The sequence below is a fragment of the Sebastes umbrosus genome, chromosome 13 (assembly GCF_015220745.1).
Source record: "Sebastes umbrosus isolate fSebUmb1 chromosome 13, fSebUmb1.pri, whole genome shotgun sequence".
In the NCBI taxonomy this organism is placed as follows: Eukaryota; Metazoa; Chordata; class Actinopteri; order Perciformes; family Sebastidae; genus Sebastes; species Sebastes umbrosus.
Window position 1 is genome coordinate 23,894,445 of NC_051281.1, and position 25,847 is coordinate 23,920,291.

At 40.8% G+C, this 25,847-nt stretch overlaps 1 protein-coding gene across 1 annotated transcript in view; it reads right to left on the reverse strand.

The window, feature by feature from the left end:
- Positions 1-25,564, reverse strand: part of klf7b (Kruppel-like factor 7b) — an 83,574-nt gene extending 58,010 nt beyond the window's left edge. The window contains exon 1 of the mRNA XM_037789448.1: positions 24,870-25,564. Coding sequence (XP_037645376.1) covers positions 24,870-24,971 — 102 coding nt within the window. The 5' untranslated portion in view covers positions 24,972-25,564. The remainder of the gene's footprint in view (positions 1-24,869) is intronic.
- Positions 25,565-25,847: the final 283 nt, after the last annotated feature.

Sequence of the window (25,847 nt, forward strand, 5' to 3'; positions counted from 1 at the left end):
ATGATGTTCTGCATGATGATGGTGTTTATATATGATGTCAGCGCCGTGGTGCTCTCTGTGTGTGTGTGTGTGCGTGTGTGTGCGTATGGACAGACTGCGTACTACAGCACACATGCTGACTTTTACCCCCTCATGTATTCCTGGTATATTGCTGACAGCCTGCAGTCTGAAGAATACATTCATTTAATGATTGTGTGTGTGTGTGTCTGTGTGTGTGTCTGTGTGTGTGTGTGTGTGTGTGTGTGTGTCAGCAGTTGGCTAGTGTGCAAACAACAGCCTCCCCACTGCTCACTGGAGTCAGTGGATCCATGCGTGGAGGTCACAGCACAAAAAAATCGGACAGACTCTCATGATCGTATATTTTATCGAGAACAGATGGAGTAGATTAAATTGAACAAACACAGCAGATAGATATATCAGAATAATAATAACACATCTGTTTACCTTCAACCACAGACTTCACCCCAACTGATTTTACACCCGATTCGACCGTTATCGGGCCATTAAATAGGGGTTATCGGTTGCTATAAGCACCATAGATGTGGGTCATGAGGGGCCTACTACACCTACTACGTTGTAAAAGTGAAAGTGAAACTTAAAAGCAACACCTTATAAAACTGAATGAAATGTTTTGAACACAAACAAAAAGGCTTCTTTAGGTTTAGGCAACAAAAACACTTTATTAAGTTAAGGGAGACACATTCTGTTTTGGCTTAAAATAACTACGTTTCAAAAGTGAAAGTGAAACTTAAGGCTTGTTAACCCAAAGAAAACTTCACATGGGATGTGAACCCTGGTGTCCTGGGTGAAAACCCTGTGTTTTGTGTCCCGTCCATCCAGCACAGTCTCATGGCAATATGTGAACTAGTAATGAAATTTAATCTATTTGATTTGTGTACATAAATTTCCCTTTTTTAATTTTTTTTTTTTTTTTTTTTACTACGGTGCCTAGACATCGCTGTCGTGTTCTTTTATACCTTGTTTCGGTGATCTACCATGTGAATAGATGATAAAACCTAAAAACAATGCTTGCAGGTTGATTACCTGTCTCATGCACTACTGTCAGGATATAGTGACCGTTTTATAAAAATAACTTTTTTTTAAATCAGATTTACTCCAATTTCTACCCACTGCTGCTTTAAGTCCAAGTTCAGAGAGACTGTAAAAACATGTCAACGGGTTTAGCTAAAAATGGCTTTACAGTGGGGGAATATTAGGTTGTTAAAGCTAAAATAATTCTAAAAATAAAGCAGAATAAATCAGATATATAAAGGTATTGGTGCAGTTCACTCTGTACTGTCAGTTACCAAAACATAAAAGCAAAAGTGCTATAAAAAGACATCATCAATGTTAATCTTTGTAGACCATCCTGATTGTCTGTGATCACGAAGAAAAAAGATACATCCCAAACTCTGAATAACCCAGAAACACAGATCGAGGTAAATAAATAAAATACAGAGGGGTGGGATGAATAAAGAGAGAAAGAAGATATCTCCTGTTCATTTCGGTAAAACTTGGTTTCAATTCAGTCCTTCAGAAGTGTTGCAGACAACATGTGTGTGTGTGCGTTTGTGTGTGTGTGTGTGTGTGTTTTTGTGTGTAATCTAATCAGGATATGGAGATTACCATTAAATCGTCCGGCAGGGATTACACTCCCTTTCACCGAGCTGATTCAAAGGCCGCACTTATAAACGGGGGTTAACAGCTTGTTATAAGACGCTGGATTGTGTGTGTGTGTGTGTGTGTGTCCCATGTGCCAAGCTAATCTTCATCGCTCAGAGCGATGAGAGGGCCAAAGAAAAGCAGCCGGCACGGTGAACAACACTAGACAAAGACGTGACTAGAGATGGGAGGAGACAGGGCAGAACAAAAGACACACACACACACACACACACACACACACACACACACACACACACACACTCAGAAAATGATAGAGTTAGACGCACTCAGCCAGCAATAACAGTGCAGAAGTAGAGGATCGTCACCTTTCCCCCCGTGCAAGGTCACATCACTATGTTACTGTGTGTTTGTCAGTGCTCAGTGTTATGTGTACGTCTCTGTCAGAACATACAGCATCATGACTTAAAGCTCACACTATAGAAGACATCTCTGATGTTGTAAAGAAACAGATCAGGATGATGTCCAAGAGAAACGCTCTTCAGACCTTTTGTCCTAATAAAGCTGCATATGATTCGAGTTTCCAAAAAAAATACAAATACGAAGGCAGGTTGACGTCTTAAGGCCCAGACACATCAACCCGACAATAAAGAACGAGCGGCGACGAAGGTCGCCTGTTGAGACGCCTGAAGTCGCATTTGCCTTGGCCAAAAAGTTGCACTAGAACAAACTGCAAAGACTACAGCTGACGGCCAACTATCACGTATGTTGTGCGCCTGTGTCAGATGAAATAACTCTCCCTGCTAGCAGGTCGTGGTAGTCTGTATTCGTCATTCAAAAAGGGAAACCGGAAGACCGAGGAAGGCGGATATACAAGCCGTTGTTATGATACGTACATGAAACAGCAACGTTTGCCGACCATTTCACACCACTCTCACACCACCATTCCAGATGGAAACATTTAAAATGATCCGTGTATTGGAATGATCAGATGAGATGAAGATGAAAAATGAGAAGAGCCTTCTGTGTGTGCCCTCTTGACTTTACTCGTTGGCTGGCTTTCCTCTCTTCTGTTTCTCTTCTCGTGCACGGATTCGTTTTAGCTGAACAGCCAATCAGAATGGCCGATTTAACATGCTGAATCTGCCGAAACAACTCAGACACGGGCAGACTAGAGCCGACGGTGCGGGACACACTAAAAAAAACTAGGATGACAGACGCTCACCGATGGCCCCAAACTGTCCCACGGCCGACTGTCGGCTTGGTGTGTCAGAGCATCTAGCAACAGTTCAGTTGGCTTCCTCGTCATTGTCAGGCGGGCACAAAGTCACAAAAACACAATTTAGGATTTTAGCATGCCTATTGCACCAGTCCATGCACCATCTCATGTTCTCAGCCTTTGATTTGAGCATACAGCTGTACTCTCATCTTTGTGGGAGTTGCACTCCAACACTGTACTTCGTTTGCTGTTTAAATAAACAAGCCCGACTGTCAACACTTTCAAAATGTAGGCTACAGCATGGCATTCCCCGTGATGGAACAATGACATGCAATACATCCAGCGTTCATCTTGGTGTTTCTTCAGCATATTTCCTATAGTGCCACAGAGCCGGTTGAGCCGGCACAGTTTCACTTTGGGGGCATTACGTGATCATGCATTATCAATCCACTTGACAAGGATTCACAGGTGATTTCCCCGTCTACTTTCATTTTTATTATTCAGAGAAAATAACGTTATTTTTCCCGTTATGATAGGTATCTAGCCGGAAAGCAGATGGTCCGTGATGCAAAGTATCAAAGGAGTAAAGAAAAAAAAGAAGAAAAAAAATTAAGTTAAGCAGACTACTTGATAAATCTAAGTGAATTATTTCACCAGCATTTGTATAGGAATGATTCTGTCCCAAGCTTTTTGATCCATAGAAGCGTTGATCACTTTAACCGTGATCACTGTAACCGGTTTCCACTGTATAAGATTCCTAACTATGTTTTCATTAGTGTATAATCATCTGAAACCAAGAATCGTGGTGTTTTCGTTAGCTTAGAATGAGCCCTTCATCTCTACATCGGGAGCAGGTCCTCTTCATAGAGTCGGCCATTTTTCTACAGTAGCCCAGAACAAACAAACCAAACACTGGCTCTAGAGAGACCTGAAGGCCACCGTAGTTCTCCTACACACTTGAAAAGGGAGGAGTGAGCGGAGGGGTATTCAGTTGGTTGCAATCTGCAACCTCACCACTAGATGCCACTAAATCCTACACACTGCTCCTTTAAAATTGTGATTGGCACTGTTGGTCACCATGAGCCAATCAAAAACAAGGACTGCAGTCAGAGCAAACGTAGATGGTTTTCGAATTACAGGAGGGTCTCAGTATCTCAGCATGCACTACAGTGCATCAGATGGCACAAAAGGCACGTTGTGGCGTTAACGCCAATGAAGTGCAGCTGATTATAATAAAGAAAATAAAATTCTAAATGGTTGGTCCTGTACTGCGCTCACTTTAGTCGTGGGTTCTTTGAGTCATGGTTCTGTGCAGAACCCCAGCCAAAATACCAATTGAAACCCCTATTTATTTTCCGGCATGCACAGAGGGCCCCAAAAAGTATTTTTCGCTGTGATTGCTTGCTGAAGCTTTTCCTGCACTTCAAAAAAAGCAGAGCTAACAAGGAGAGTGTGCAGAGGAGCTGCTGATGTGTATCAGAGGCAGAGAGTCAATAACACCGCTGACCGGCCAATGATGCTGTTTACAGACCAAAGAGAAGCAGAGAGAGGAGCTTCAAATCAACACTTGAGCCAAGTAGAAACGTCTCGGTTTACAGCTCAACTGGAACTCAGAGTGAATGAATTTTAAATACTGTACTGCATCTCTCCATGAGCCATCGAGTGTCACAGAGACATTTCTGGAGGCGGAACAAAACCTAGAAGCCAAAACACTCACTTATTCCTATGTGAGTTTGTGCAAAGTTGACTGTTTTATGCCAAACTGTCACTTATTTTCACTCAGCAAACCACATCTGTGCACACATCTGTCAGTAGAGGGCTTCATTACACATCATCACCTGGCAGACACATGCTGCTGCTAGATGCTTAACAGAGGAAATCAGACTTTCCACTCACTTTTCACACAGTTGCATGTAAAAATGCACAATATTGTTGATAATAAAAGATAAAAACATAAAAACATTTCCATATAATAATTCTTTCTGTTGCACTGCTCTTGAGAATATGCATGTCTTACAATCTGATCTTACAATGACAGCTTTGCTATCAGAAAAAATACTGATAAAGTTGTTCAGAAAAAGTTCAATGAGTATTTGTGAAGGATGATAATACGGTTTCTACTGAACCTGCAACAAGAACTCAAGTTTTCCTTCAGAAGTGTAAGTGGGCGACTTATGTGCTCACAACAACCACTTAGTTTGGTGTTGCCTGCTAATGCTTGTTGCCATGGATAACATTTAACAATGTGCCACCTTTTACACTAGGGATGTCACGATACCAAAAATTGTGTAGTCTATACCAGTACTAGTGAAATTCCACGATTCTCGATACCAATTCGATATGACGGTAAAAAACAAAAGTAAAACAACAAATCCCATGTACTTCAACAAACACTCCATACTGGATTTTGTTGTTGTTGTTGAAGTTAAACAGGTCATAATTCCCTCTATTATCTATTTTATATTGCTGTGAAAAACTCCTCATGACGTGAGAATTTACCTTCGTCCAATACTCATTTTTACTGAATAGAGCCTGAACACATCATAATCAATGGCACCTTCCATGTTGAAGTCGGCAGAGAGCTAGTTAACGTTAGCTGTGTATTTTTTCACTTTTGATGGTAGGCAAGCAGTTTCCCTGTACTCGGCTAAACATGTCCTGGACTGTCCTCCATCTCTGTACTTGGCACACAGAGATCAACCTGATATCTCCCTTTTTTCATCTCTTCTCTTATCTCACAGAGGGTTGAAAAAAATGAGGATTTTCCCGAAATGGTGGACTGTCCCTTTAAGATACTCAGTTCAAGTTGATGCTCTGCTGGTAAAGACAGTTGTGTGTGTGTGTGTTTATAGATACTGACATTACTTTCCAAAATCACTGCAATAGATTGGAAAATTAAATTCTCTTTTCAGTCTTTCCCCTTTAAGGTAGGAAACACACACACACACAAACACACACACACCCACACACACACATATATATAGAGACACAGACACAGACACACACAAACACACACAAAAACAGACAGAGACACACGTATGCTCACACACAGACTGCGTGAGATGTAACACTGATCATAAATAAATGCATAACAAGTGAAGTCATCACTTATACACGCACAGTCCCAACGCTGCCTTTGTTTCACATACACACAAAGACTCACGCATGCTCACACTACACAATGACCTCATCCCTCACATCATCCCTCCTCCACACCATCACACGCACACACACACACCCACACACGCATATACAGAAAGGGTCAATCCATTAAGACACAACAGCAGCTGATCCCTTCCTTTATGTTCCACTCCTCCACTGTCTGTAATGGACTAAATGTAAATTTAACAAAGAGACATAAATCATATCAGGATTATCAATTGAGTCATTCTATTCTGCGCAGGAATCATCAATACAATGTAAAACTGTTTCAGTTCACAGACTTGAGCTCCAAACCGTCTTAATCACACTGAATAATTTAAGATATACTGTACATCAACTGTTGTGGCTTCCAAGAAGCTCAGACATCCTGAACAGAACCATTTTATATTTAACTCCTTTTGGCCTTTTTCAGTAAAATTGTTTGTTTTAGTGAGTATTTTTTTTGTCTTTGATGGAACTTAACCAGTTGAATAAAGGCTAAAGTGAGAGGGCAAAAACATGCTATATGCTGCTATATACAGTATAGGTTTGATCATACACACACACATATATATATATGAGGGTGTCACACATGCAAGCTTAAGTGTTGAGTCCACAAAGAGAGAAAATGTGTCAAAGTCAAGGCAATAACAACGTGTTTATGCAAATTCGCTTTAATGCCACTAATTTCTTTAACACATTAACACAATTGATCCTTCGGAGGTTGTAGCGGGCTCAGTTGTAAAGCCAGAGTGAACATCCTGGTATCATATGAAATTAGAAAACCTAAGGAATCTATTGGTACCAACCATGTCATACTAGTTTGGCGAGGAAAAAACTGTCATGGCCATTGTCAAAGGGCTCCCTTGACCTCTGACCTCAAGATATGTGAATGAAAATAGGTTCTATGGGTACAAACGAGTCTCCCCTTTACAGACATGCTCATGTTATGATAATCACATGCAGTTTATGGCAAGCCATAGTCAAGTCAGCACACTGACACACTGACAGCTGTTGTTGCCTGTTGGGCTGCAGTTTGCCATGTTATGATTTGAGCATATTATTTTATGCTAAATGCAGTACCTGTGAGGGTTTCTGGACAATATTTGTCATTGTTTTATGTGGTTAATTGATTTCCAATCATAAATATATACATACATTTGCATAAAGCAAGCACGGTTACACGGTGGTCGGGCAAACACTGATTACATTACGTACCCACCGCCCCCACCGTCGTTTTGCTTCTTTTTTTTTTTACAGAAATAAAACCCATTTAGTTCAATTAAATGGAACAGCTTCACTGCTCTTTATTCTCCAAGTCGCTAAACTCCACTGGAGGGACTCACAGTATTCTTCAAAATGAGATTCCCTGAATTTCAGCATTGTGACAGCGGTGGTGGTGGAGGAGAGCACTGTCTAACAATTCACTCCAAAATCTCCCATAGGTGTTCAATTGCTTTGAGATCTGGTGACTGTGAAGGCCATGGCATATATGAGCCACGTCTTTTCAAGCCATTCAGTGAGCCCCTGCGCCCTGTATGGAATCATGTCTTCAAGTTTTTCCTTTCATTTATTACCCGTTTGTATATTATTAAATTAACAATCTAACAGTACAGCATACTGTATGTCTACGAAGGTTCACATTATGTATGAAGAAATAACCTTCAGTACACTCGGAGGCTACATGCATGAAATAGAGTCCATGTAGAGCCCTCAAAAGGATAGATGCATAAGATTGTGTGTGTGTGTGTGTGTGTGTGTGTGTGTGTGTGTGTGTGTGTGTGTGTGCATGACTCCAGGGAGGCTTCTACGGTCATCACACCTTTTTTTTTTTTTTACACCAGGGTCTCTCTCTCGCGCTCTCTCTCTCTCTTCTTTATCTCCAGAGGTCTTTGTATTTTGAGGAAGCCACTGATCTCATTGGCCTTGCTGGAAAGCCAAGCGGGTGGACACATGACTCATACATGCACGCGTGTGTGTGTCTGTGTGTGTGTGTGTGTGTGCGTGTGTGTGTGCGTGTGTGTGTGTGTGTTGCTAGACCAGCCCTCTTTGCATTGGAAAGTTGTCTTGGGGGTAAAAGAGAAACACCCTCTCTTTCTCCACTTTGCTGTGTCCTGCAGTTCATCCTTAAATAATTCAAATGTCTCCTCTCTTCCCCCGACACCCACACACACGCAAACACACACACCCACACACACACACACACACACACACACGCACACACACACACACACAAACACACACACTGTCTACAATTGGCATCAAAGTGAAGTTTGCTTTTCATCCAGCTGGAAACTGAGGCCATGTCTGCACCAATGTGCATAAATCTTAAAATGCATCTTTTTGTCTTTGCTCTGGGCTCGCTGTTCAGACTCTCCGTGGACACACTGGTCTCATGCTGTAACATGGACTGGGACACGCAACAACAAATTGAACAAACTGATTAAAAATAGTGCTGCAATTATTATTTATCATTTGAATTATCGATTAATATGAAAATGATTTCCTTTATTCATCAATTCATCGTTTTGTCTGTAAAATGGGAAAAGATCAAATTATTAATTTCCAGGGTCCAGGTGGCATCTTCAAATGTCTAATCCAATCAACAATCCACAATTCAAAGATATTACATATTATTATTATGCATGTGATCATCATAAAGTGGGCATGTCTGTAAAGTAGAGACTCGTGGGTACCCATAGAACCCATTTTCATTCACATATCTTGAGGTCAGAGGTCAAGGGACCCCTTTGAAAATGGCCATGCCAGTTTTTCCTCACCAAGATTTAGCTTAAGTTTGGAGCGTTATTTAACCTCCTTCCCGACAAGCTAGTATGACACGGTTGGTACCAATGGATGCCTTAGGTTTTCTAGTTTCATATACCAGGATCTCTACTCTTTAAAACTGAGCCCGCTACAACCTTAAAAATCGCAAGTTGCATTAATGCGTTAAAGGAAATTAGTGCCATTAAAACTCATTTGTGTTAACACATTGTTATTGTGTTAACTTTGACAGCCCTAGTTTAAAGACATACTCCTTGGGTGTTTGGATCACACTGAGCGAACGGGTCAACAGCAAAGAAGTGAAATGCAATGTAACTGCTGTCAATCCTGCCGACATCCACAAAGGAGCAGGACACAAACTGTTCAGAGACACTGTTTAAGCCTGCAGGGGGGTAGGGAGTAGTAGTATTACAGTAACAACAACAAAAACACTAACACCCACTAAAAACGGGCTTTTGTCTAGTAGGAAAGGTTACAATAGGCATTTATTCCCGGGACAAATGACTCTGCAGTAGTCACGGGTATTTATCGTGTTGTATTTTAACGTTAATTTGTGATGTTAATTTGCTATGTGAAGCGCGTTGAAGTGAATATATAATATATAAAATCAACAGAGATTTGGACAATTATTATAGTATATTAATGTACAAAACATACAATTGATATGCTCTCCTCAAAGTCACCAGACAACAGTCATTTTATCTCACTGATCGTGGTAAAACACACTTCACTTAAACTCGACATAAACTAAATAAAACATCAAAACTGTCTTTGTTTGTCTTTCCACTGTTCCAACAATCAACGTCTCTAGTTTGAGATTTTGAAAGAGAGACTAAATAAGTAACTGATATAAAAAAAGTCATAGTAGTAGTAGTAGTCGGGGGTGTGGAGTATTTTATACTTACTATATTTTATATAGTAAAGTATGATGTCCAATCCATTGTCATTACTTTTGTCATTACTTTTAACACCTCTAACTCTCCCTGCAAATGCTGCAATTCCTGCAATCTGTATGCCAATTCATCTGGTCACACAATCAAGATGACTTCTTCTTTTGATATAAAAATCAATGATATAATTCCTATTTTTATGTTTCTCCACCTACAACATATAAAAAAAAGTGAGTTGCTCCAGGGCCTCAATGCAGCAGCCCAGCAGCCCAGCCTTGGTTAACAGCTAGCATTTATGACTCCCAGTCTAATCGCTACTTTTTATTTGTGCAATCATCCAGCAATAAAAACGTCAGAAAGATACAGTACGTTAATAACAACACATGTGCCGTATGATCAGCTACACTGCCACACAAATTAAGAGAGACAGAGGCAGCAGAATGGAGTTTTAACCTGCTAAAACCAAGTGGAGTTCTGGCCAGGTTGAGTCGAAATATCCATCTATTAACAGATCACGTTGTTCTCCTACACCGTTCATATTATACATACAAAAAGTAATGCACTGTAATTTGTATATATCCCACAAAATCAATTCGTAAGTAATCCACATAATCGTGAAACAGGAAGTATAAAGGGCAATAAACCCAGCGTAGGGAGGAGGTCGGGGTGGATGGGTGGGTCAAAAAACGAGATATACGAACGGTTGTATGAGAATACGTTGAACAGATGAGGGTTATAAGGCACAAGGGTGTTTTTTGCCAACTAAAACGGGACAGAAAAGAAGATATTTAACCATTCCTCTCTCAGTTTCTCTGTGCGATTAGAAAATGACAGCCCTGTTTGACACGTAAAAAACATTTTCAAATTTACTCGCCTTATTGTGGACACACCTTCTAATCTAATCGTCTCTTTCTCACATACATGCCGTCTTTCTCTGCTTTGTCTCTGTTCATCATGTCTGTGTACATGTACATATGGACCGGCAGCACATTTATCCACACACACACACACATACACATACACTGCAGCACTTGTCTATTCCCTCAGGTATTGCTGGCAACATTGTGGATTAAAATAGCTGACGACCCACATATCCCAGTATAGCGGGCATGGCACTGCTGGGCCAGACACCACAACCATTTGTCCACATACAGCAGCACACAGCTGGCCTTATTTTGAGATATTTGCATAACATGCAATTATGGCAAATATTGAAAAATGGTGACCTGATGAGCCTCAACTCAAATATTAATCATGAATAGTATTATTACTGTCTGAATCAATATTGGGTGGGATTTGGATATTATGGAATAGTAGGCTTGAAGACAATATTCGGAGTGATAGTAATTTGATAGGAGTAATTCACTTTAGTAACACGCTATTAAGTAGAAATGAATGATCCAATCAGGGATATTTTAGTTCCAAACCTCCTGTAAGTCTGGTCCAAAACACTGAGTCAGATCATTAAAAGCTGCAGCAGGAAACACATTAGAGGAAATGACATAATGTGGATTCAGTAAGTGACTCAGACGTTTAACATTTCTGGCCCTGCAGCTGTTTTCATTTTCCGTTTGATATCCAGTGATCAGATCAGGTGGATCGAGCCAATGAGAGCTGGAGGAAAACATAAAAGCAGAACGTGACACCGGCAGGAGCCAATGAAGCTTAACAGGCAGCTATAAAACATAAAAGCATTTTGAACTCACATACGCAAAGTTTGCGGTTAAACTAAGAGACCTAATTTGATGGGAAGACAGGTGGAGGGAGAACAAGCTTGTGTTCAACATTTCAAACACATACTATTGCCAGGACATTTAAGACAGGCGAAGCAGGCAGGCGAAAGGAGATGAGACATCCCATTGTACAAACTTTAGTGTACTTTTGTTCTGGGTTTTATGGTCTATTTGACTCTAAATGGGACCATAATTTACTAAATGAACATCATGCTGTATTGAAGAAGACTTGAACATAAACTCATGTTTACAATGTTTACTGAGGTAATAAATCAAGAGAGAAGTAGGGTCATTTTCTCATAGACTTCTATACAATCAGACTTCTTTTTGCAACCAGAGGAGTCGCCCCCTGCTGGCTATTAGAAAGAATGCAAGTTTAAGTCACTTCCGCATTGGCTTCACTTCTCAGAAATGGAGGTTGCCGCGTGGTGTTACACCATTGGTAGGACTGTGCATGCATCCTAGCAGTGTTGTAGTCAAGACCACCTAAACCAAGACCAGAGTGTATCGAGACTATGACAGAACCAAGACTTAAGGGTTTGAGACCGGTCTCAAGACCGAGACCGGTCTTGAGTACTACAACACTGCATCCTTTTGCACAGAAAAAACAGCTCCATGGCGCTACTAGAGGTCCAAAACTGCGTTAAGGAAAATCATAATGCTACAGTACGTACTGATACTTTAAACAATAGTGTGCTTCCAACTTTCTGGCAACAGTTTGCAGAAGACCGTTTTGTGTAGCTTTGGGTAAATCTGTTGACTCTGTTCTCTACCGTTGTATTTCTACCTCTCTCTCTCTCTCTTTGAGACAAAGAACGGCGTCGGCAGACTCGCAAAGAAAAACAGGACAAATTCCCAAGGTCATCCTCCTCCACTGCATATGACCCATTTACTGTGTCCCACTCTGCACACACCCACACACGCACACACACCAACCATGCATGCATAAAGGCGCACTGGAACGCTGGCACGCTCCATCCTCACTGCAACTCTCAACACACACACACACACACACACGCGCACACACACACACACACACACACAGTATATTATGCTCAAATGCCCTGAAACAATGTGACATCCCTGATGGAACTCTTATACAGGAGCTGGTTTCATGCAGACACACTTTGACTGACTGAGAAGGGCTTGGCGAGTTCAACATCACTGCATGTTGACATTTAGAGGTCTCACTGTCATGACATGATAGCACTGTGTCTACAATTTACACTCTAAATGAATAATTCCATGAAGGTTGTACTCAAAACAACACATAACAAACAAAGAGTTTTTGTTTTACTAATATGAAAAGTTGTGTGTGATGTAACGCTTGCAGTGACGGTGAACCAATCATGCAAACATTTGTCCAATCGTGATTTGTAGACGAATCCGGCGACCACTTTGTGTGTTCATCCATCTAGCGGCGCCGCCATTACTGCGGTGGCAAGTTGCAGTGACTCTGACTCTGTGGTTGCCCGTAGTAATTTACATAAATGGTTGGCGTTAATACACACAGATGATTATGTATTCAAACTTGATTCAAGTAAAATTGAAGGCTTTTACGAGGAAAATTGTAAACTTCTTAGGACATCTTGCATTCAAATTGCACGTACTGACAAAAAAGCGTTAACGTAAATTTCATTTTAACGCCACTAATTTCTTTAACGCGTGCTCAGTTTTAAAGCTAGAGAGAACATACTGGTATCATATGAAACTAGAAAAACCTGAGGAATCCATTGGTAACAACCATGTCATACTAGCTTGTCGTGAAGGAAGCTAAATGAACTGCTGTGACAAACATACTGTAACTTTATAAGTGTAGTCATTTTTGTTCATGTGATAAATATGTTGGAGCCCATGGACTTTTAAATCATGGATTTAGTTGTCTGTGCTTCTCCTACACTGAAAGGCAGAACATAATTCACCATTTAAAAAAAAAAAATAAAGAGACAAACAGCAAGCATACTGTGTTCTTGTCTTCCCATGCTGAAAATGTTGTGTGCTCCATTTAAAAGGCAGGTTGTAGCTGCTCGGCTCTGTTCACTCCGGCGTTGTGTCTTTGGAAACAATTTCAGAAGGCACAAGTTTGGCACAATTACAATGTCAGTTACAAGGACGTTTTTCTGGGAACATTGAGGGATTAGGGAAGCAGTAGCATTGTTTCTTTCTTGTCTCTTCGCTCAATACACAACACAGTTACCGAACCACGAATGGAGCGGCGTTTTCATCTTTTAGTCAGGTGTCAGGAGGTGACATTGGTCGTTATTCAGATAGCCTGGGGACAGGGTGGTGAATTCATTAGGATTGAAATATGTCTGACTTACTTTAGAGTATCCTAAGAGCAAAACTAAGCAAGCTCTAATTAATTTTACGCACAAGTCTACTAGAGCTTTGTGAAACCAGCGACATATGTCTGTGTGTGTGTGTGTGTATCCTGGATGGTGTACTGCCAACTGTAGGCCTTGCCAAGCTAGCACACACACACATACGCTCACTTCCTCTGCCACTGTCAACATCCTTTGCACACTATGAATGATGTCATTACCAAAACACACACACACACACACACACACACACAGTACATGTGAGTGCCCTGGTGGCTGTTGGTTCAGCACAGGAGCGAAGAACTAAAGAGACAGGAAGAGGGTGTGTGTTTCCGACCAGATGTGCAGATATTAAACGAATAAAAAGTCTGCAAATTAAAATATGAATCAGTGTGTTTATTAACTTGAGCTGCGGGAATGGTCTTGAGAGATCACAACATGATGAAAAGAGCCACAGTAACTCTTCCGCTACATCATGACGTTTCAATGCTGCTGGTATTTGTTATTTTCATGAATTATTTTGTCTCCTCCAGCCAAACACGTCCCGATTTTGTCAGCTTCTCTTTTTTTAATTCTTTAAATTTTAGGGAATTCTGACAACTTTCTAGACCGGCAGTAATTAAAGAGAAGAAGAAGAAGAAAGTAAGAGAAAGCAGGTTCTACAATGTCATTGTTTTTTTTTGGGGGGGGGGGGGGGGGGGGGGTAAAATATGTTTCCATCAGCTTTTATTGCATCTTCTCTGTGCTGACACATCAGCTTTTCCACCTCAGACCTGAGCAAAAACTTTTTTGCTATATTTAGGCAATGTTTTTTTTTCAAATTCCTATCCTTTCCATTGAGTTTTTGTGATGTGCAAATTCAAAATGCGCATAAACAAAGGGACGCTAGGGGGAGAAAAGGGGGCAGAGAGGGAGGAGGGAGGGAGGGAGGGAGGAGAAGAGAAAGACAGAGAAAGCGTGTGAGTAGAGAATGGGAGGGTTGGATGGATGCCAGGTCACAAGGCTTTATCCCTGAGCCAATCGGTCTGCAAACACTGGCTCAGCAGGATGTAGAGACACAAACGCACACGACACAACACACCTGTGTGTGTGTGTGTCAACACAGCTCAGCCTGTGATCACCAGGATGATTTCTCTTGATAAAAAAAAAAGAATACAATCAAACACTGTTCTGTTTCGAAATAACTTCCCAAATACAAGTGTGTTTGACCAGCAAGTCCAGTCTCAGAACAGAAAATAGAGGAGTTATGAATAAAATAAAGACCCTCTGAAGATAAAGCCTCATAACGCCTGGAGATTTTCATTCACTCAAAATTACTTTACTGGACCAGTTGAGTATTTTCAAAAGGGGTCCCTTGACCTCTGACCTCAAGATATGTGAATGAAAATGGGTTCTATGGGTACCCACGAGTCTCCCCTTTACAGACATGCCCACTTTATGATAATCACATGCAGTTTGGGGCAAGTCATAGTCAAGTCAGCACACTAACACACTGACAGCTGTTGATATATGATATGATTTCAGCATATTTTTTATTCTAAATGCAGTACCTGTGAGGGTTTCCGGACAATATTTGTCATTGTTTTATGGCGTTAATTAATTTCCAATAATAAATACAAAAATTTGCATAAAACAAGCATATTGTTGAACGGATAAAAAATGTGCGATTAATCCCGATGGACATTCATGTGATTAATTAAATTGATTGACAGCCCTAATAAATACAGAAAAAAACCGACACAATAGCTGCTATCCGCAGTGAGCTTGAAGCATGGAGAGATGAATGGGTAAATCTCCTTGTAAACTGTAGTAATCGGGCTCCATGGTGAATAGTGCTGGAGAGTTGCCCTCCATAAAAAAAAAAAAAAAAAAACCCTCATCTTGAAAGATCAGGGCTATGGCTTTCACAGTATAAGCTCTCTCCATCACGAGTGCAGTTCATTTGTTCTGCTTTCCTGCCGCGGCAGTCTGACTGCTCACTTTCTTATCTAATCTCTGCCACCGTAGACTGAGTGCCTTATTCACTTACTGAATTATGGGTTCTCGGGCGAGTCTGTGTGTGTGTGTGTGTGTTTTACTCGAGTGATTTCAAATTATGAGGAGAAGACAATAACTGTGTGTGTTTGGAAGAACGATAAAAAAGAAAATGAATGAATACAGTGATTAGAGCGGCTCATATTGGCACCGGCTTCCACACTGTAAGAAGTAAAAGAGGCATGTTTGCGACTAAAGGCTCCTGTTTTTACAGATCTGACTTCTTTTACAGCTTTGAATGTTTTTCTCTGGTTTGTGGTTGTCACTGGACTATAATATATACATATAAATATGTATGTAAATTGCAATTGTATGTATGTATCTCCAAATTATGACCATTAAAATGCTAAAATAGTACATAATTATGTGCTTAGAAATCATATTTTAGGACTTCCATCTATTTTCTATCAAGCATGTCCTGTTCAGAGTCACAGTGGGCTGTAGTCAGTCCCAGCATGCAGTGGGCAAGAGGCAGGTCACACTGGACAAGTCGCCCAGTCAATTACAGGGCTGACACATAAAGACAGTCTAGAGTTTCTGCTAATCAACCCGAGCCTGGCGAGTTCAGTTCAAAATGAAACTGCAAGCAGCTGAGCGGTACAAACCATGACTGTATCTGAAACCGCATACTATACTAGTAGTACGTACTGATTTGGCCAAAATGTAGTATGTAGTATGCAAATAAAAAGAAAATCTAGTATTCCAAAAAGTACCTGGATGTCATACTGATTCTGAAAAAAATCTACAGTATGCATCGGACCAGTCTACCTCGCCTACTGTATCCCACAATGCAAAGCGCTGGAACGGTACAGGCTACGGTTACAGCAGCAGCCAAAAAGGGCACTTTTTTTACATTTTTCGTAGCTATTTCATCACTAAATTCACTTCTGAAAATTTTTGACATTTGCTCCAACGTTTTTGGAGTTTAGAAGCTCGACAAACTGCCGTGACAGCTAGCTAGTGCCTCCTAGTTGCAATTCCAAATTGTTATTACAGGTCATTTCTGACAGCTACTACGTCTCCCATTTGCCAAAAAAAGATGAGAAAAGTGTCAACAAACCAGTGAAAACATACTGTAGCTGCACAACCATCATTGTTGGAACTTACATGGAAATAAAATCTGATATTGTTAACACTAATACAATTGATACAGCTAAGGAGCAATACATTGACCTATTGGTGACACTAGACAGTAAGTCAGAGGATCACCAAAGTCATTAGGATAAATCCTTAGAAAGAATATGGAGGTCTGTATCAAATTTCATTAGGGATGCACCGATACCGATATCGGATCAGATATCGGGCCGATACCGACTCAAATAGCTGGATCAGGTATTGTGACAATGGGGCAGCTACTCAATTCAATTCTATAATATACATTATTTACTGGAACTTTTAAGTTTTCACCAATTTGTTGCTGCATACAAAGGTTTACACTTGAATTGTATTTCCTGTTAATTTTAAAGATTTTTTCACAAAGTTGCTGGTGTTTTTACAATTCAGTAAGATTTTATCCACGTATTTATTTGTTGCATTTTGTTTTACAAAGTTAGGAAAGCAATGCTTAAGTCAAGCTTGATCCCAGTCACTTCGGTCGGCAAGGCCAAAAAGATTACATGATGCGAGAAAAGCAGCAAATCCATTGCATTTAAGAGCTGGGACCAGAATTATTAATTGAATAAAGTTGTTTTCATTCATTTTATTTTGTATTAAAAACTGGCTTATTAATTGGTGTATTCTTCCAGCACTAGAAATATGATGCAATACTGCCATACAATAATCAAAGTAAAAGTAAAACTTCCAGTTGATGCAATCAGGATGAATATGATGAATTGAGTTTTAAGTTGTATTTTAAAAGGGTATATTTTCTGACATTTGGATTACATAATCAGCCGCTACATTCCTTCCTCTTTCCTTCTCTCTCTCTATTTATCTTGGTCTGTGTCGCTCTATCACTTTTCTGTCATCTCTTTCCTCCGTTTCTCTCCATTCCTTTGTTTCATTCCCTCGTCCTCCTCTTTTTTTCGTCTGCTATGACTATGAGGAAGCAGCTGTGCACCACAGACAATTACATAACTCTTGTGTGTGCGTGTCTGTGCTAACGCAGGTCGGATGGCGAAGAGGGACAAGATGCATGGAGTGAAAAAAGGGTCTTCTCTCTCCTGGCTAACTTTCACCTGCATTCATGCATCTTACCTCATGTATTGTGTCTATTGTTTTTTTTTTTTTTTCTCCCTCATTCTTTCCTCTACTTATCCACTCACCGCCCCCTCCGTCCCCTCCATCCTTCCCTTCGTCCCTACATACAGAGTTACTGGGCTGTGAAATGTGAAAAACTGCAGCATGCATGGCAATTCATTATCTTGTCAAACTTCCCAGGGCCAGCCTCAAACCACGGAGAGAGAGAGAGAAAGAGAAAGAGAAAGAGAAAGAGAGTGAGGGACATAGACCCAGACCATGAACCCAGTTCATGCAGTGGCCCTTGCAGTGGGTTAACAGGTTACCAAAGAGAAGACAGGAAAGGGAAACAATACATAATCGCGGCCCGACGTTGTCGATGCTCGGGCTCCTAATAATAACAATACACAAGTAGTCCCAATGAGAGTACACAAGACCTTTAAAAATGATGATGCAAACATTTTTTTGGACCTAAATTGAACCTATATGGGAGTATTTCCTGTGAATCCATCAAGCTCCATATTAAGTCAAATGCTCAGGCTGAGTTGTTGTGTTATTGATGGCTCAGTTGTGATACAGTGTGAGAAATGGTTAACAGAGATTTGAAATGATGGAGCTTGTTGGGAACGATACACAACCTGAGAGTGAGCTTCTCGCCTGAGGGCAATGTTTTGGTTGTATTTGACCCAGGCTTTTAGCAGCAGTTCTGAAATGGATGATTTCATGTGAAAAAAATAGCAGCGATTGGTGAGATTTGTGAGCATTTCCTTTTGCAGAATGCAGCGAGGACTGGACAGAAGTGCATGCAACGGTTGAATCCGCAGTAGGTACAGTGCTGACAGTGTGCACTCTTGAGAAAGATGCAGGGCTGTAGGTTGCAGACTTGTCATGCCTAATGGAGACACTGTATATCAGTGACACAGAGCTGGTTGGTCCAGCACAGTGCTGTAACGACACCACGGCAAATAAATCAATCAGCTTTAAAAGGACTACAGACACACAGAGTACATAAACCAAGAGACAAGATGAGACAGAGACTGTGAGAGAATCAGCCACCGTTAGGCTTCTAAATGAGGCAGGTTACCTGCATGCAGTGTCCATTTACTGTATAGTAGGAGTCTGTAAAAGCAGATCTGTATTCACAACAAACACGAGAAACCTAAACCTCTGCTTCTGTTTTCATCTCCATCAACCCTTTGTTGTCACTGTCTATTTTTCCCTTCTAACTCATCAGACTATGGCATGGCTCTGCTTTGAAATAAATGGATTATGTCTAATTGGGAAGTCTGGGTTTGCCATTTTCTCCTTGGACACTCAGACACAGACACACACACACACACACACACACACACACACACACACACACACACACACACACAAATCCCTAAAGCCCATCACATCATTCCAGACCTGCATAGATGCAGCAATTATATGCAGAACATGGGCTCATACTGTCAGAGGCAACAAGGCTGATAGACAGGCGAGAAACCGTGTGTGTGTTTGTGTGTGTGTGTGTGAGAGAGAGAGAGTTAGTGTCTGTGTGTGTGAGCGTGTGTTTTCCACATGTTTAGCCATGATGCAAAGCAGCTGATAAAAGAAGCCAGTACAAGGAAACAAAGACCGGGAGCATGATGCAGGGACAGACAGGAAAGATAAATGACACACAGAAATCTGGTTGTTTGTTTGTTTGTGTGTGTAGGAGTGTGTGTGCTTGTGTGTGTTTGACTGAGTGTGTGTCTGTGTGTGTGTGTTTCTCTGTCTGTCTGACAGCAAACGGCCAATTACTGTCGAAAGTGGCGGGATGAGTCCTGCCAGACCATAGCTTTCCATTAGTGCATGCCAGCCGAGCATGTGTGTGTGTGTGTGTGTGTGTGTGTGTGTGTGTGTGATGGAGTGAATGAGGGGATAGAGGGAGACAGAAGGAACAAGAGTGGAAAAAATGTGTGTGTGCCTGGTCTAACTGTGTGTGTGTGTGTGAGAGTGTGTTTCTCTCCTCTCTCTGAGATTGTCCCCACTAGTGCAGATAAAATTGCCAAAACACATCTTTTCCTATCAGTTTTGGCCTTCCATCCACAATAACAGCATTTTCCACTCTGAAAAACTGAGCCAGAACATTCTCTCTGGAGAGTATAAAAACTCATGTAGTAGTTTGTATGAGGAAAATGGAGATTTTCTTTAAAAGCTACATTCACAACTATGATGGGATAAATCCAAAAAGCAGTAATATAAGAACAAAAATATAGGAAAATTGATATTGGCTTCATCTCTGTGCATTCAATATAGAGACAGGTCCAGGATGCTGTTAGCCTAGCTTAGCACAAAGACTGGTAGCAAGGGGAAACTGCTAGCTTCTACCAAAAGAAGGGGGAAAAATAGTCTTCCAACTAGGGATGCACCGATACAACTTTTTCCGTCCCGATACCGATAGCGATATCTGGGCTTTGGGTATCGACCGATACCGAGTACCGATCCGATACCACTGTTAATAATTAATAAGCTGTATGCCTCACTGTGTGGAAGTGACTGGGAATCTTTTATGTGTAACGCAACATCAGGCTTGACTTAAACATTGCTTTCTTAAGTTTGTAAAACGAAATGTAACAAATAAATACATAGATGTACATTTACTGAATTGTTATTTATTATTAAAATAAATTGTACACCAGCAACTTGGTAAAAAAATCGTCATAATTAACAGGAACCTCTTAAAAACTTAACCATTTTTTTAATGCAGCAACAACTTGGTCAAAACTTAAACAGGAATTAAAGTTCCAGTATATTATCTATATAATGTATAAACATAGAACTGAATTGAATAGATCAGCCCCATTTGTCACCGACACCCGATCCAGCTATTTGAGTCAGTATCGGCCCCGATATCCAACCAGGTATCGGTGCATCCCTACTTCCATCACCTCTTCTTTACCTGTTGCATCTTGTTATTGGTTATTGTCCAAGAACCACCTGTGTTTTGTTACATCCAACTGTTCAAGAAGTAGCTCTAATTAGTTATTTGCTCATTAAACCAGAAGTCTTAGTCTTCATTTTTTTGGCCATTTTGGACAAACATCGATCAGACAGACACACACCTCGCCACTAAGCTATTAGCAAACAGATACCTTCTTACAAGCCCAGCAGGCCTGAAGCAACGTCAGCATTCAATAGCAGCCTGTGTTTCTGTCCACATGATGAATGTAAATATTAGGGCTGTGAATCGATTCAAATATTTAATCGAGATTATTCGCATGATTGTCCATAGTTAATCATGATTAATTGTAAATTAATCACACATTTTTTTATCTGTTAAAAATGTACCTTAAAGGGAGATTTGTCAAGTATTTAATACTCTTAACATGGGAGTCGGTAAATATGCTTTCTTTATGCATATGTATGTATATATTTATTATTGGAAATCAATTAAAAACACAAAACAATGACAAATATTGTCTGGAAACCCTCACAGGTAGTGTACTTTGCATAAACAATATGCATAACATGGCAAACTGCAGCCCAACAGGAACAACAGCTGTCAGTGTGTCAGTGTGCTGACTTGACTATGACTTGCTCTAAACTTCATGTGATTATAAAGTGGGCATGTCTGTAAGGGGAGACTCGTGGGTACCCATAGAACTATCTAGCTTTAAAACTGAGCCCACTACAACCTAAAAATCAAATGTTGTGTTTAATGCGTTAAAGAAATTAGTGGCGTTAAAACGAATTTGCATTAAGGGCATTATTATCACGTTAACTTTGACAGCCCTAGTAATCCACTCTTTTCTCATCTAATTCTTAATAAGAACACAAAAAAGCCTATTTTAAAAAAATGAGAGGGTGTCCCTTCAAGAAGACAGCTTTCAATTGCCTCCAATTACCTTATCATTGCCACAAGTTGTTGCCAAGGTAACAACTAATGGGGATCCAAATAAGCAGCAAACTCCGAGACTGCCCATATGTCATTTTAGCCACTGGCATAAAACAGGTGCCGTCATTCACTTTAGTTATTAGTGCCAAAGCTCCGGTGTCACATTGCTGTCAAGCTTCAAACGATTTCAAACGTGTAGAATAACGTACTCTCACAGTTTAACGACATTTGCATTAGGCTGAAACATGTAAGCTACAACTGTTTTCTGCAAATAAGTGTGGATAAACTGCAGTGGATTTACTTTCCTCCGCCAGCTCTACATTCCTGTCTCTAGGCACCGATTTAAACAGCTTTTCCAGCCATTCTGTGGAAAATGAGACATGACATCAAAACCTGCAAACTCTATGGAACCTCTCAATCATTTAACAATATGATTACAGACGGGAAAAAATAGGTTACAGGGGATGAAACTATGTACTGTTTGGACTAAAAATAGGACGAGGAGGGAGTGTGAATTTGTGTCAGTAAGACAGTCAGGAGAGGAGAGATGCAGTCTGGGCTTCATTCAGAACTATAAGCACACATGGTTCAACCTGTTCAAACACACACAATGGACCGAACCAGCACCATCTGAGGGGATTTTGTCCCATGCAGGGACTTTGTTGGGAGACTTTGAGTGTATTGGCTCACTGAACATTAAATAGCGTACAAAAGGTGACAACACATTTACACACGTGAGGCTGAAGATGGCTTCCAATTAACAGTTTCCATTTCTCTAATTCAGGGGGGGAAATATTTGTATCACCTGATTCTCTGTTATTAAATTCTCAACTCTTCTGAGTCTAAAGCTGTTTAAAATCCTCATTCAGATTTTGAAACCTTTACTCTACTTGTGGAGACAGAAAAAAAGAGCAATTGTAATGTTTTGCATCCCCAAAGACCACAAAAGCGACCATGTGCATCCAATTAGACTGTTGTTAGGCTATTTAATAGGTGTTATCAGTTGCGATATGCCCCATAGATGTGGGTCAACAGGGGCCTACTACACCCACTAGTAGGTTTTATCATATAAGCACATGGTAGATCACCGAAAGAAGGTATAAAAGAACACGACAGCGACCTCTAGCGACCGTAGTAATTATGACAGGAGCAGAAGCAGAAGTCAGGCGCTGTAGCTTAGACAGTGTGAAACTCCATAAGGGGTTGAGGTCGGGGATGATTGTTGCCTTAACCTAAAGAAGTTGTAGTTGTATTGCCTAAACCTAAAGAAGTTGTAGTTTTATTGCTTAAACCTAACTGTTTTTTTGCCTAAACCTAAATAAGTTATAATTGTGTTGCCTTAACCTAAAGAAGTTGTAGTTTTATTGCCTAGACCTAAAGAAGCCTTTTTGTTTGTGTTCAAAATGTGACCTTTTATTCAGTTTTATGCGTTAGAACGTGTTGCTTTTAAGTTTCACTTTCACTTTTTTACAACGTAGTAGTAGGCCCCTAATGACCCACATCTATGGTGCTTACAGCGACTGATAATGCCTATTTAATGGCCTGATAACAGTCGAATCGGGCGATATGTGATACACAGAAAATCATCATAATTTCGCTTTAATCTATTTGAATACAAGTAACTATTTTACTCGTCAGATGAATGTTATAAAACAGTCCGTGGGCTCTCCTGCTCAGTCTAGTGTATGTTCGATGGTGGGTGATAATGTATAATTCAGCAGGATTATCTGCAAACAAACCATGGCAGATGTGGATATATTATTTAAGAACAAGTCACTAGCTATTAAGCATGTGTCCGTCTTCCATGGCCTCTGTGTGTGTGTGTGTGTGTGTGTGTGTGTGTGTGTGTGTGTGTGTGTGTGAGTGTGAGAGAGAGAGAGAGAGAGAGAGAGATAGAGAGATAATCTAAACATATCAGGCTGACAGACTGGTCTATCGATCAGACCGGTCGCACTAAAAACTGCATTGTCCATCATCAGCTCAGACTGAAAAACAAAAATCACTCCACTTTCACCTTCAATCCGCTCTCACTCAGAATCTCAACTGTCAATTAGCATTGAGTCTATCTCCATTCAATACTAACAGGACAAAAAATAAATAAAAACATGATGGAAAGTTAAAGGAAAGCCATTGTTTTTAAAACTCTAAAACCACCTTGAACTTTTAATATTCACGTTAAGGTAAAATATGCACCAAACAAGTAGCTTAAAAATGGTTAAAACAGCTGAATTTGATCCTCATCTCTCATCATCAACGTGGAGCCCTTAATGTGGCTCTCTGCCTGTCTGCCTTGTGGAGCTTTAAAGGGAAGCTACAAGAAAAAAAACAGCATTTCCAGAGTTTTATGAAACAATATTTCATATGCATGGGATAAGCAAGGTGAAAAATTTGATCCTTATAAGTGAAGCCGAAAATCTCCAAAACGTCACCCTTTGAGGCAAAGCTATAGAGGAAAACCAGAATTTGCAGCTTGACCACCTGCGTTTTAGTGTTTTTTTTTTTATTGTTTTACCCCAGCAGCAGCATTTTAAAAGCCTTTTTACATTTTAGTCAAAATCTGAACATCCTCATGTACAGCATCATGCTCCTGCTTCTAACATGAATGATTAAGGGGTTTAATTAACCCTTTAAGTATGTTACATTTACAAGGGACCATTCGTTTATAGTAAGGGGCGTGTGCGTAAAGATGTTAAGATGGTTGGAACGCTTTTACGCATTTGAAAATGTTTGTCCATTAGTGCCTTTAAAAGCTCTGTCTGTATCCTCTCTCCTCTTCCTCCTCCTCCACTCCCTCCTCTCTGTGTGTGTGTGTGTGTGTGTGTGTGTGTGTTTCCTCCTGTCAGCGGACCTCATCGTGCTCCATGTGAGCGTAAAAAACTAACGCAACTACACGCTGCTGCTCTGGAGACGCTCTAGTGATGCAAAACACTAAAAACACACACACAGACAGTAAAAATCACCAAGCAGCGCACACATGGCATCATGGCATTTCATCCCACCAGTTTCTTCTAACCCCCCACCACCCCCTCCACCTACCCCCCCACCAGTTTCCCGGAAAAGAAGAAGAGAAAACGCATTATCTCTGACCTGCTGCCAGTTCTCCTCCAGGGAAGGCATCGCAGAGAAATACCCAGTGTCATGAACGAGTTGGAGTTCCTGGAAAATACTGTAATTCGCCAACACATCCATGCTTGATGCAAAAAAAAAAACAACAACAAGGAAAAAAAGTCAGTAAAAAGAAGTCCGGGAATCCAAATTAAAAAACGCACTTCTTTTCCTTCTTCTTCTCAGACTTGTCAGGTTGGAAAAACAAAAAAAACCCCAGATGAGCGCACCTGAGCACTTTAATTTATAAAAAAAAAAGAAAAAATAGCAAAAAGAAAGAGTTGATTATTATATTTTATCTTTGTCAATAATGCAATATCCCCTCTCTCCTCTCTCTCTCTGTGCTCGCTCCGTCACGCCTCTCCTCTCCTCTCCTCAGTCCGGGGCTCCGGTGGGGTGCCAGATCTATTTCCGCATTGCCAGATTGCCAATCGGTTCTCCGTACAAGCTGCCAGGTTGCCAGGTTTGCTCCTCCAGCAGCAGCAGACTGGACCCGCGCTGCAATCCAGGCGACCGGCGCGATAGTGGGAGGGATGAGAGGAGGAGGAGCCACCTGTCAGTCAATTTCATGCGTGACCTAATAAGGTAAATAGGGTTGATGATGTCACTGGCGTCCAATTAAGGAGGCGCTGAGACTGAGGGAGGTGGGCGGGGCCAGCAGGAACGCGGCGACGTCATTGGCTGCTGGAGGCTGTCAGTCCGGCCCTACATGGCAGTGAGGGGGTGAGTTATTTTTAGAGGCCTATATAAAAAACCAGCAGCATTCCTCTCTCAGTCATTACAGACTGCACGGGCAGAGAGAGGAGAGAAAACCGCGAGCTGTTGAGAAGAAATAGCAAGAAGAAAAAGATGCAAACATTTCTATGAATGTGCAAAAAAGGAGCAGCTGAAGCAGCAGCAGCAGTGATGTTGGAGATAAGATGCTGTGTTGTTGTTTTTTTTGTTTCTGAGGTGTGACAG